The following is a 14,076-nucleotide window of genomic DNA, read 5'->3' as shown; positions in this document are numbered from 1 at the left end:
CTAGGAAATTCAAGCAAAATAGGATGGTAACATTTTCACCATTTATATAAATGCTACTTAAAGTTTAAATGTCACTCTGTATTATTAAGGAGAATAACTAAAATATTTTCAAGTCGAACAGACATCATTTAAAGAAAATAGAAATATTTTAGAATTTCATTGCTTCATGTTTCCATAAAAATAGGGATATTGCTGGCGACCATGCATTGAAACCTAGATGATCACTCCTTTTCACTTTTTCTTTCTTCATTTTTGATTCCCAGATGAGTTTTACAGATTTATTCAGTGTTTCACCCTCCAGGTGTTTTTCTTCTCCGCTCTGTTCTCCAACAGCCCCCCACTTTGTCGGTGATCCCATCGAGTACAACGGCAAGATGTATTTCTTCTTCCGAGAGGAGGCATCAGAGGCCAGCAATGTGGAGAAGATCGTCTACTCCAGGGTGGCCCAAGTCTGTGTGGTAAGTCAGCAGTAAGACAGGCTTAGTTTTAAAGGTTGAGTGTGGTAATGTGGAGCGCCCTCTGGAGGCAATTAGACTCCAGTTTTTGTTGGGTTTTTTATTGGGGGGGGTTCTGTTTTGTTTTTATTTGTTTTGTTTTATTTTAGCTGCCATTGTGGCATGATAATGTTGCTGCAAAATTTTAGACAGTCTGACTGGTTGAGGGGCAAAGTGTGAGTATGGAGTGGCAAGCTGTGCTCATGTGTCTTTCGGAATGGTTGTATTTGATTTGATGGTTTCAACTAGCTGTGTAAGTTTTACCTTCAACTCAGTGGTAGATACTTGGCAATTGTAAAAGGATATGTAGTATGCTAGTGAGAAGCTTGAAGCAACACTTGCATTACTGGTATGATGCTATTATATATATGTCTCAAACACAAATGGTGAACTGTACACCCAAAAAGCATTTCATTCACTGGTATTGTTCCCATTCTCTTCAGAGTAAATAGCCATTGTTAGTGAATAGTTTGTTTAATGTGGAAGTACAATGAAATGCTTGTGGTTGTGTGCATATAGGCCTACATGTATGTTTATACATGCATATGTTTGTGTGTGCATATAATATGTTAATTTTTTTGTTGTGTTTGTGTATTTATGTGTGTGTGTACATGGTGTATGCATTTGAATGTATACGTGTGTAAGAGGTATTTTACAAGCACTCCAGGAAAGATTACATGTACCAAGCCTAGCGCCTTTCATCATGCCTATGTTGTATTCGCACGACTGTGTTAAACATTCTCTACGGCGGCGCAGTGCGAAGTAGGTTACATTGGCAATGTCTTACGCCTCGGCCCCCGAAGATCCGGTGTGGTGCGCAGGCCAAGCGAGAAGTGACCACTCACGGGCAGTGGCGTGTGGTCAACCGGAGAGGCAGAACGGATGGGCGTCTCGCCGCCCACCGCTGTGGTTCAAGAGAAGAGGTTTCGGCAGACCCCTTAATCCAGGTTCACTTGGAGTTTAACGCCATTGACACCAGCTCAGAGTAGAATCTGTGAGAAAAGATTTACGTAGTAAAGATTTAGCAGCTGGTACTTCTTGGAGTAAAGAAAAAGAGGATTCTGTTGCAACCAGTATTGAAACTAGTTGCCTCTTTTGGTAATTCTGGACTTCCCCCTGGTTCTTCACTCCCTAAACTCCCTGCTCGTATTCCACTCTACCTCATGTTGTTCCAACCTCATTGGAGGAACTCGTGTCGAAAGGTATTGTAACCCTATACACAAAATAACAAAAATATAAATACTCGTGGATATCATAACAGGAAGAAATTATTTTGTTATGGGAGGAAAAATGTTTTTTTGGTGTTTGATTTGTTGATTGATTCATGGCAAAACTGCATGCAGACATAAATGTAATCATCTGACACATTCATCTTTTATATATTGACAAACAAGGAAATAACAAGGACTAATGTGCTGTTCTAGTGCCAATCATCATGACAAAATCTCCATTCATCTTCATGCAAACATTCTTAGAGCTTACATGACCGGACATTAAAATCCTCTGTTTTCCTTGGCCCCCAGAGCTATTGATAGAGGCAATTTACAGAGCAAAAGCAGGTTAATGGTAGCTTATTATGATCTCATGGTCTAGAAAGCAAGCAATTCTGTTGATATTTTTATCACACTCTGCAATTTTATGATCATATGAAAAGTTATAGGTCATTGATTCAGCAGTACATGTGGTCTTTACATTCCAAGTGGGGGAAACAAAACCTCTAGAAAATATTAATTGGAAAGAACTTACATGTAGAACCTTAAGGAGCTTTTGTGGATTATGACCATGAAATAGAGATCTGAGTTCCCTCCTTCAACTTGTAGGGAACGAGCTGATTTCGCTATAACACATGTTTCATATAGACACCTGCCCGAGTATACTCGGGATTAATCTTCAAGGGGTTAACTTTTCTGGCTGCAGGGGTTGTGCCCCTGGGCAAGACACTTTTTCCTCATCGCCTTGTCCTTTTAGAGGAGACTTCTAGCTGTCAGTTCTGTGGTTGCTGAGACGAGGCTCGCTTTATAGCATTCATTTTTTGTGTAATTGTGGCCGCATGAAATGAATCATTAAAAAAAAAAACCCTCTAGTGAATACCAGCCTCATTCTAAACTGGTCTGATATTCTAAGAGTGTTTTGTCACAAGTGCAATTTAAAGATTTCATTTCTGTCTCTGAGATACAAAGTCACATTTTTTTTTTTCAATATAATGCAATTGTATCTGTAAATGGAACAAGAAACTGAGTGGTCCAGAAACAGACGTCTGATTCAGGATGCTACAAGATGTATCTTCACATGTTGTTTATCATTTTAACTCGGCCTAAACGTACATAATAGTTTTCAAATCTTAAGATGCCATGTATTACCACTTTCTAGTTATGGAGGTAAGAGATCCATCATTTTTCTCTCCTCTCAGCCAATTTTCATGGAGAATGCATACAATGTATATATATATATATGGTACCTTGAATTCATTTCATCACGATGAAATATTGCATGCAGTGCCAAGCTGTGTTGTATATCGGCCGTGAATCAAATTTTGTAAAATATCAATATTTATATGGGGCAATGTTTGCTGGAGGTGAGTCACTCCTGATTAATGGCAAGAAACTCATCTCAACTCTGTCCTCGAAATACTCTCGTTTCATTGAGCTCAGCCATGGGTGCGCATTTCTCATGGCAAAATATAATGATCTTCCCTCATCAATATTAGGAGTATCGCTGGGGCTCACTCCAGCTTAAGCATACGGCTCAATGTTTCGTCTCTCCATAGAGCTATAGCGAGGCAAGTTTATTCTTAGACTGGCATAATAAAGTATGGCGGCAAAGAGAGTGGTAACAAAAAGGTTCTTATTCTTCAGCCTTCAAGCACTGGTTGAAAAAAAAAAATGTGGGGAAACTTCGTTAGAATATCCCATAATCTGGACCCAAATCCCCTTTGTTTTCTCCAATTGTCTGCGCCAAATTGGGGCCAATTTGTATCAGGAAATTATCGCTCATGGGAGAGCATACATGTCTGGCTGGAAAAAGGTCAATGCGCCCCGACAATGATTTCATAATTGTGATTACTTTTCCACCCGTTTCGGCCGCAGCAGCCACGGTTGCCCCGATCGAGTGCAAGGGTGAAGACGTAATTCGTTAGAGCCTGCCTCATTTGTCGGCGCATTATGGGGTTGGACAGATATGATGTATGATATTACAAAGGGGAAGAGAAGCAGAGCACACTGAGCTGCAGAGAGAGATAGAGAGGGAGAGTAGAAAACTGGAAGAGGGCAGCAGAGAAAAGGAGAGAGAGGGATAGAGATGAAGAGAAAAGGACAGAGGTGAAGAGAGCAAGACAGAGATGAAAAGAGCAGGACGGAGATGAGGAGAGAGGGACAGAGATAGAAAGAAGAAATGAGAAAAGACGGACAGAGATGATGAGAGAAGGACGGAGATGAGGAGAGAAGGACGGAGATGAGGAGAGAAGTACAGAGATGAGGAGACAAGGACGGAGATGAGGAGAGAAGGACAGAGATGAGGAGACAAGGACGGAGATGAGAGAGGGACAGAGATGAGGAGAGAAGGACAGAGATGGGGAGAGAGAGAGAGAGAGAGCGCTGAGGAGAGTGGGATGGAGATGCGTGTTTGTTCTGTCTTCAATGGACTTGTCTTGATAAACTAGTCTGTGGGTTAATATATATGTGTATGTATGTATGTATATGTATATGTATGTGTATGTATGTATGTATATATGTATGTGTATGTATGCATGTATGTATGTATGTATGTGTATGTGTATGTGTGTTGGTAGAATGTCAGCTTGGTGTGCATGCATCATCTCTCACCTCTGGGTCTTGGCCAGGTTGTGTTTTCATCGTCAGAGGTTAGCGGTTGCAGCTGCCCGTGCCTATGTAGAGCGAGGTAACTGTGCCATGCTGTTAAAGGCTTTTAATATCTCAAAATTTGACATTTTAATGTATCGGGATGGAGGGGGAGCTAATGTACTCACTACCCACTTCTCCTGTTTCGGAAAATCTCCCCCGGGACGGTTGTATATGAAGGGAATATTAGAGGCATTGGTTTTGGAGGGCAAAATTTGTGTTGATGTACACATGTGGTTACTCTCAGTACTGCTTTTGATGTCAATATGTATTCTGTGTGAATAATTGATATAAAGGAGGATTTGGAGAAAACCGTTTCTTTTTCAAAATTGGATATTGGTTATGACAGGTACAGGGAAGCGAATGCCTCATTTTCAATGCGCAGCATTCTACAAAACTTCTTTACTGTCAATATTCATTTTAACTGCAGAATGGAGATTGGCCTCGTCATTTTCATGCACGCGCATGTGCAGATACATCATGTTTGCACGTACTGAAATATGATATATAGGTCTACCGGTACTTCCTCATTAGTGTGTCTTTTAAAAGCATATTTAGGATGACTGCACTTTACACTTATTTTTATGTGAGTAATCAATATCAGATCAAATTTATATGAGTAAGAATTATAAAATGTGGATGATATAAAGTATTAGTAATGTTGCCCCAGTATACTCTACATTTTGAGCAAAGTTTGGGGGTTGGATTTATAACCACTTTCTTACATATCGTTGGTGGGGTGACAAAACCTCGTATCTCAATATTTGGTGAAAATGAGTTTTCTTCATTATATTGAAGCTAGGAACCATTACTATGTAATTCCCAATCCTTATATGCCCATCTGCAAAAATAAGGTCACAAATGATAAATAAAAGTTGGCTGTTTCCATTGACTTACATGTTATGGCAGCCATGTTTTTTAGCTTTCCTGAACATTTGACATTTTTGAGATACGATGTTTTGTCACCCCACCAACGATATATCCTCATCAAATTCTTTCTGTGTCATATTTGTGCCATCATCATCTCCTTCTTAAGTTTAGTGTGATTTGACTTGATATTTCATTCAGCAGTATTAGGCCCTAATATCTAAGACAATATCTGCGTTCAGATCCACCGAGCGTACATGGACGTTTCTGGTGGGTTGTTGTTGTTGTTGTATTTATGTGAAACTCTTTCTTGATGTTCCCTCCACCTCCCCGTCATCTTGAATGCCGGGCACGGAGCGGATAGCTTCTTCAGCCCCACTTCCTCATCCCACGCATGAGAAATGATGCAGTGGCAGGAGTTAATGGCCAAGATGCAATTTGCGCAGAGCGCAAACATATTTAATCAGACGCCATCGCGTATTGTGGGGGAGTAACGCCACCTAATTGGTATCACGGCCCGGTTTTTCTGACTTTAGCCGTGGCGGACTTTGCGGGGAGCCCTTGCCCGTCATTAAAATGTCAGTTGCGAGTGCACGTTCAAATTGCCGGGGCCCGGTGGTAATTAACAATTTACAGGCAACTGGCTGTGTCCTAGTCTTACGATACAGACCCACATTGTGTAGTTATATTGTCACCTCACGTCTTGAAGTATATGCCTTTTATGGGTCATGGAGAAGTCAGTCAGATTTTTCACACTCCAGGGGTGTGAAAACAGCAGGCTATTAGGCCGGAGAACAGAAGTCAACATGAATGACATTTGATCAATTTTGTGCATTAGGGCAAAGTTGTCTGGCCAGCCTCGGGATAACAATCCCATTAAAGCCAGCATTTCTCAGAGATTAAAAAGGAAAGAAAAAAAAAAAAAAGGTCCCATGCATCCAGTGAGAGCAGGTTACAGTTGTCCCCACTTTAGGGAGACCGGCAGGAGGTGTGTCCTTGCCACCCTTGTGTGCGGTTCATGGTACAAACTGGGCCAGTGTATGTGGAATGTGATGCTGTTGAAATAACGGGTATGTATGGTGTGTCTCTGTAGCGAGTATTGCTGTGCAGTTTCATGAAGTTCAACTTGAACAGCCACCTCCATATCTTTTTTTTTTTTTGGGGGGGGGGGGGGTGGAGGATGGGGACTGTCACAAAAATAACAGCATAAATAAAAGGGGTAAAAATGAGCAAGCAATTTGGTGCTGGAGATCACGAGAGAGTAGATTATACACGGAGGAAATCATAGTAGAATGAGATTTTTAGAAGCCTGTCGCTGCTTCTCAACTACGTGTAGTTTTGCTTGCTAGAGTATGAGTTGCTCCAGCAAGATCAGCAATTTCAGCATGCTGCCATTTGAGCATAAAATCTAATGCTTTACAGACAGTAGCATAGTGCTGTTTGTTCAGTAACTAGCTATAATGATATTTTCAACAGGCAGGCTGCAACCGAACATATCATTTGTCTGCGTATGATCCAAAGTCTACGATCAAGTCACATATTAACAATTTCCACAGAATCATGTCTTGTTGCGAATCCCAGGCGAGTTCGTCTTTCTTCCTGCCCGCCCTTGGCTGTAGTGAAGATGAACAGATGAGGAAATGTGATTGATATTTCTACTTCTTGCCAGGAGCACACTTCCCTTGGAAAGGTCGCGGGTGCCCTGGATTCTAGGATAGGGGTCGTTTCTTTTCCTTGACACTGCCACTCCTTGTCACATGGAAATGGAAGCATGAGCCGTTTGTTTAACATTGCTTGCACTGCATAAATAGAATGAGACTCCTATGAAGCAGGTTTATCCTTTTGCATCCGTGCCAAAAAAATTAAAAAAACATCAATAACCAAGCAGGATTGTGTTTGGATAAAGTTGGTGTTAGTGTTTACAAATTCTTGAAAACTGAGCCCTTGACTTACACACAAACACACACACACACACACACTCACACTCACACACACAAAATCAGCACAATAGGCCTATGTCTCATTTTCATTTTGTATGTATGTGTGTGTATGTATGTGTGTCTGTGTGGGTTTAGAAGAACTTTTCCTTGTCTGTGTTTACAGATCTGGATTTATCAACAAAGCATCTTGTTTCTTTGAGACATGTTTGAGGGACTCTCACACAGAAAGGGCCTCGAAATAACAAATATATGTGATATGCATTATAAGATATTTTTCATGTTTATTATACATGTCACATGCTTCCTAACACTAAAGAGAATTTCATTGCCATGCTAGATTATAACAAAACATCCAACACGGATCAGGCTTTGAGCCGACTGTATGTGCTCAACATCTGCCAGAGCTACTTTTACAGCATGAAAATTCCTTGTGTGTGTGGTTCTTCCCTGTATCTTGCTCGAATTTCTTGTGTTATCTCCCACACATCACAGCATGAATGTTTAGATGTGGGTAGAGAGATAAGGTAAACAGCTTGGAGGGGTTAGAAAAAGACACTTTTCAGACGTAATGACCGACCCGGGGCCTGCAGCGTGGTGGAACCGTAACTCTTTACGAGTTTCACCTCACCTGCAACCCTGACAGAGCCTCTTAGTCTTGATGTGAGTGTGAGAATGTATGGGAGTAGTTTAGACAGACAGACAGACAGACAGACAGACAAAGTGTCGTGTACACTCCAGTGCAAACAGGATCACTGGCTGTCAGGCGTACTTGGAATATTACAGCCAGATGCTTTCAAGGACATAACCTGTCAGGTAAATCTCAGGAGGGGGGGGGGGGGGGGAGGCATGAGGGGCAAACCTTGTGTTCACAGCAGACCGATAGATTACACCACCAGGTCTACCTTGACGATGAAGAATATCAGCAGGGGTATGACATCTCTTGCAACCCATCTTGAATGTTTGTTATGAAAAGACATCACTGAGGTATATTAAAGGTCCAGTTTACCTTTGGGAGCAGTGATTTCAAAAATTTTCAAGATATCATATTTGATGCATATGTGTAGGTCTGTTGTATCATAAAACATCCTACCATATAAAATATTTGCAATAAAACCTAAAATATAAGGAGATATCAGGGTTTTTCTCAATAAACCGTAACTGTATACAGTTTAGTCTGGAAAAATTTTTATTATAACTATTGTTCACATTTTGTGTATTTAGCAACACTTAACATCGATTATACGGATTCACATTTTGACAGTGGTTGTTTCTATCCCTAACTCACATTTTAGAACTATTTTATAGCACTAATGCTTTCATCTGCAAATGGTAAATTATGCCTTTAAAATGTATGCCCAACTGAATTTGATTCAGACAGACCTGTACATTGGACCTATAGATAGAAAGATAGATAAATAGATCTAGATAGATCAATAGATAGATAGAGATAGAAAGATAGATAAATAGATAGATAGATAGATAGATAGATAGATAGATAGATAGAAAAGGAAAGAGGGAGGTTCATATTTCAGGATGTCATTTGAAAAAAAAAAAAAACTTTTCTTATTGAAGAGATTTACATTGTACATGGATTCTTTCAGCAGTGATATGGCTCTGTAGTGGGTCATTATTTATCTTCCCAACTGATTGACCAATTTGAAAAACAGAAAAGATTTGTTTTAAAAAGAGAATAGTGAGGCTTTCATTTTATGTTCAGCTTTCCTTGCCTAATTTTATTCCAGAAAATCACCTGAAATGCCAGATTATTAATGCCTTCTCGACTCTTGACAGATTTTTCTTCCTCAGTTGTAGTTTTCCCACTGATTCTTCCGATAGATTAGCTTACATGGCATTTTACATGCAATCCTTAGGTGCGTAGCTTGGAAATGCATACATCATCCAAATTAAACTTCACACTTTGAAGTATACTGGTATGCGCATATGCTCAGTTTTTCGTCTGATGCCCTAGTATCTTTATTGTAATAGAATGGCGCATGGCATTCGTACTGCAGGCAAGTTATCCTTGATGTGTTGGTCGTACCCCTTTGTATCAGCTTGTTCTATCCTCAAAGCTTGCCCAGAGAATGGCATTGGCCGGTGAGAAAATCAAATAGCGACAGGCAATTACCCTAAATTCCGACATTCATGAGGGAAACAAAGATCCTACACATGTGTTAGTTGAAGCAGCCTCTTTCTACCAGGGCACCCTGCCATTACCATTAGGATGGACTAGGCATGGAGGTGTGAGAGAAAGGGTCCCTGGTCTGGCTGAGTAAGGCAATGTGCGGCCCAGTACCTCTACAGTCGGATGAGCAGCAAGAGTTGTTGGCGGGCGGGGCATGGTCTAGACACCCTTTGCTTACCCTCGGGTGTTTGCCGAACAAGACCCCGTGGCCATTCAGACTAGCCCCTCTTTTGGTTCTGTCGGGGTGGACAGAATTCTATTACCAATCTTTGATACGGTTGGTTCACGGGGTTGGTTTCAGTTGTTCCACAGTAGAAACCAGGGAGATGTAAACAAGATTGAGCCCCTAGAAGCCTGTTTATTACCCCTGCAGTGGAAGTAAATTCCAGAAATACATTTGAAATAAAACACTGGTACAAAACATTGGGAGCTGTGAGGACAACAAGTTTCAAAGGAAATACTGTGTCATTGTAACACCACGTATGCTGCTTTCAGCAGCAAGTGATACTAAACTTGTTATTTATCAAACCAGCATTCTGTAAACAATTGCAGTACAAAAAATAGTTAGAGGTCATAGTATGACAGTACAGCTGTACCTCTTTCCATTTCACCCTCCTTTTTTTCTGAGAGCAGAAAACCATGCTCCTAAGTAGCAGTAACTATAAAGAGTTAAAGAAAACAGTTTCACATTCAGCTGCCTGTCTCATGTCAAACCCTTTTAAAGTGCCATGCCCATCCCCTCCCCTCCCCTCCCCCTCTTGCACACATGTCATATTACATACCATTTTGTCTGGGTAGATTTCTGATATATGCATCAATTTTAGAGAATATGGCATAGAGGTTAAAGCTGTGACCAATTCAAGGGTCATAAATTGAGGATATGACAAATTAAACGGGCAAAATGTGACAAGTAAGAAATGAGCAGACACACTAGTCCCTCTCAAAGGGATTTCTGCGTTCTTTCACTATGGAGGAATGTAAGTCAAGAGTTTGACAAGTGCAAGATTGCTGTTTATTTGTAATTTGGTCTTAGAAATGGCAGACACTTTGAATTCCTCCCCCCCCCATATGATATATATATATATATATATATATATATATATATATATATATATATATATATATATATATATATATGTATAGGACATTAACAAGCAAAACGAACACAAAGTCGCAGCCCTCGATTTTGCTTGAGGACCTCAAAAAGGTGAAACGGGTCAGCAAAGTCAATCTTGAGTTTAATCATACTTCTGAAAGAGCAATTCTTCGTCTACATTATTCATAAGTTTTGGGTCATAAGACAAACAGGAAAGTGTGTTTTCAACAGTTTTTCTACAACCCTTTTTTGTAGAGTTGTGCGATTAGGTTTTGTCTTTTGAGGTCCCTTTTCATTTCTTTAAGATCCTTTGCACACCCTTCACTTTCAACTCAAATGACTTTTGAATAGATAGTGCTACCACCTTGAAAGTTGGCATTTATTATGGACAGAATGTGTTAATTGCACAGTCTTGATTTCAGTTTAATCTAATAATCCCTTCATTGTTAATTGCTACAGTGGTTTACATCCTGTTATTTGTCACATTCATCGCACAGTCGGCACAGTTTCTGAAGATTAAGCACGCTTGAATAAACCCTTTACTTCAGAGCCTCTTTTCTCAGTTCACACCTTTGAAGAGTGTGTGCTTTCTTTCCAATATTTAGATAGGTTAGGAGAGTCCATTTGAATTGTGTTATACATCATTTTAAAGCTTAGAATCTGCTCTTTCAATGTGTGTCATTAACTCAAAATCCATGGCTGGCGACTTTTTGTTGGTTTTGTGGTGCAGGGTCACATTCATGTATGTTGTGAATGACACAATGTACATACCCAAGAAACAGTATGTAGTGCATTGCTACTAGCCTTCTACTACTACCATGTTCTACAACTGCAGAAACCTTCTTGGATTTCATGGCAGGACTGATGTTTCTTTTGGGAAATTTGATAAAAAATGAAGAATTATCAATTGGAAAATGGCATTGTATTCTATGGAAGCTTTTTACTTGGAACATCAAATTTCTTTCAAATGTAGGCTACAAAGATCTTAAAGAGATCGTATAGCTTTGATTGAGAACAAGCCTCAGGTTTCTAACATTATTTTGGTGAGATAATGAGAAATTCTTATGAAATATGAGAGAGCATGTAGTTCCAACAGGAATCCAATGTTTATTTGATGAAATTTGGTTTTGAAATTGCTGAGATATCCAAAACAGAGCCATTCTAATAAAAGGTGGGACCCACCTTTTATTACAATCGCTTTGTTTTACTTGGTTTTTAGATGTCTCAGCCATTCCAAAACAGATTTTCATCAAATAAGATTTGAATACCTCTTAGAATGGTATGCTCCGTACCCTCTCATAAGTGTTTTCTTGGTATCTCGCAAAAAGTTAAAAGCCCAATCCTCATCTCCACCTACACTATACCATCCCTTTAATCACCTGTCTTTTCCTGTTGAGATATTACTATATAAAAAGAGTTGATTTTAAGATAACTTTCACTGAAGTCCATTTCCAAAGGATCTATGGTGACTGGTATATAGGACTACTGTAAAACCAGGAGCATATGCGGCACAAATTGTAACCCACATATCTTTTTTCGCAGCATTAAACTTTTGCCAAGTGTCACTGGCATTCAATGCATCGTGTAAAGAAACACTTTTTCATTGTATGCATTTTACTCTCCCAAATCTTGGCTTCCTTGTGAAATTCATTAAAGTTTCTGGATTTACAGTACAGGAAAGGAGGGTAATTCAACTCTTGCACTTACAGTTAGGACTTTCGCCATCAGTGGGATTTTTGGTAGAGAGCCAGGGTTTGACTGTTACCCCATGGCTGAAAAAGGATGTGCCTGTGTATGCACAGAATTATATTTGGAGAATTTTCTTGAGCCGCAACTGAGAGTACATATACATTTACACATTAACTCGCTGAGTTATATCCGTATCCTGGCTACCCGAGTGAGGCGCTCCTCGCACTGCATGATATATGACAACCATCTCCGTTAATATACAACTTGCCCATAAAGTAGGCATCCCGTACCCGAAGAGCCCCGGTGATGAGGAGTACTAGTTGGGGGGGGGGGGGGGGTAGGGATGGAGGGAGAAGAGGAGGGTGAGGCAAGGGGGGCATTCTGCATCAGGCGATGTCGTGTCGCTCATTTCTGCATCCAGCTGCAGCAGCGCGGAGAAATCTAGAGGAGGCAAAAACCAGGAAAGAGAGGTAAAGAGTAATGGGATATCAAAAGAGCAAATGAAGATAACGAGAGAAAGAGAGAGAAGTCTGATGTCATTCTAGTACCCAAGTGACATTAATATTGCTGCTCTAAGTTTTTTTCAAAGAGAAAAAAGAAGGTGGATATTATAAAGTGTAACAGAATCAAGGAGTGACGTATAAGAAATTTGTCACAACATTCTAGTGATAAGATGCGGGGAGACAAGAAAAATGAAATATATCAACTGAAAGAAATGGTGATTGGTGGACGGATTATCATCCTGCTGAGGACTATGTCCCAGAATGACATCGAGGGGAATTAGCATCAATATTAGTCAGCTTGTGGCGCTGGATTATAATTTAGACCCAAAGTCTATCGCATCTGACATGATTGATTTCATTGGTGCTCGATGGCTGGCATATAGGATGTATGTTTTTACTCTTTACAATATGTTTGTCCTGCTCCCACTCTTGGGTTAAAACCGGCCCTTAAATGAAGTGCTCAGGACGTGCGCAGATAATTGATGGGTGGTTGCACAGAGCCATAAATGTGTGCATCTCGAAAACATGGTGTATATCAGTGAGAGCATGGCATTAATGTCCTTGCGAAATAATGTGTGGGTAATTTTATGCGAATGTTATGTTACCTGTGAAGGAAACACGCAGAGATCAGAAATTCAAGGAGGTGGTGATTTACCAGGGGGGCCATCCAGGTAGAGTTCAGCCCACACCAAGGATACAGCAGTCGTTCCTGTGTTGTATGAAGCTCCAGCTTTTGCCTCTCACCTTAGAATTTTGATGTTTTTCGTTTTCTTGTGATATATTTTGCTTCTCAAATAACATGTGACATTAAATTTCTGTGGTTTGATATGATAATAAATGTAAAAGATGAATGAATGAATGGATGAATGGATGGATGAATGAATGAATGAATGAATTATCCAATGTAATAATGATCAATCACTTTGCACATTTACAGTCATATTTATTCACATAAAAAACAAGGATAGTAGAAACCAGAAGTTACCATGAATGCTAGTCAAGTGTGGTCCCTTGCAAGTTAGACATTAGAAATCATACAGAGGTTCTCCCTCTGTTTTCAGTGGATGACGAATGTGCTTATATGTATTTTTGAAATTAATCATGATTTTGTAGAAAATTGATGCCAATCCACTTGGTTTGGATTTAATCCCCTGCAGCTAGGCCATAATACCTGACTACGGCAAACAGAAACCTTTGTTAATATCCTGCAGAGTCCCTGATTTATGCCGTAATCTTTGCAAAATGAACTTTGATTGCTGCTGCTCTTTGTGTACCGTCACTTCGTAATGTGCCTCTGCGAACTAATGAATTATCGGATATCTGATTTGATGGGAGAGAAGTGATCTCACTTAAATCTTGCCTCCTGTCTTGGTAATGATGTTGGATAAACTTATTTCTTTTATGTTTTTATGTCAGTTTTGGGCAATGTGCAGTTCAATTTGTTG

General features: G+C 40.0%; 1 protein-coding gene across 1 annotated transcript in view; it reads left to right on the top strand.

Annotated features, from left to right (window-relative positions):
• The window catches only part of LOC140230858 (semaphorin-1A-like), a 135,590-nt gene that overhangs the window by 92,550 nt on the left and 28,964 nt on the right, over nucleotides 1-14,076 (top strand). The window contains exon 7 of the mRNA XM_072311005.1: nucleotides 334-458. Within this exon, the coding sequence (XP_072167106.1) occupies nucleotides 334-458 (125 nt within the window). The remainder of the gene's footprint in view (nucleotides 1-333; nucleotides 459-14,076) is intronic.

The sequence above is a fragment of the Diadema setosum genome, chromosome 7 (assembly GCF_964275005.1).
Source record: "Diadema setosum chromosome 7, eeDiaSeto1, whole genome shotgun sequence".
NCBI classification, from domain to species: Eukaryota; Metazoa; Echinodermata; class Echinoidea; order Diadematoida; family Diadematidae; genus Diadema; species Diadema setosum.
Note: the sequence above shows the minus strand (reverse complement) of the source record. Positions and strands in the feature narration are given on the sequence as shown.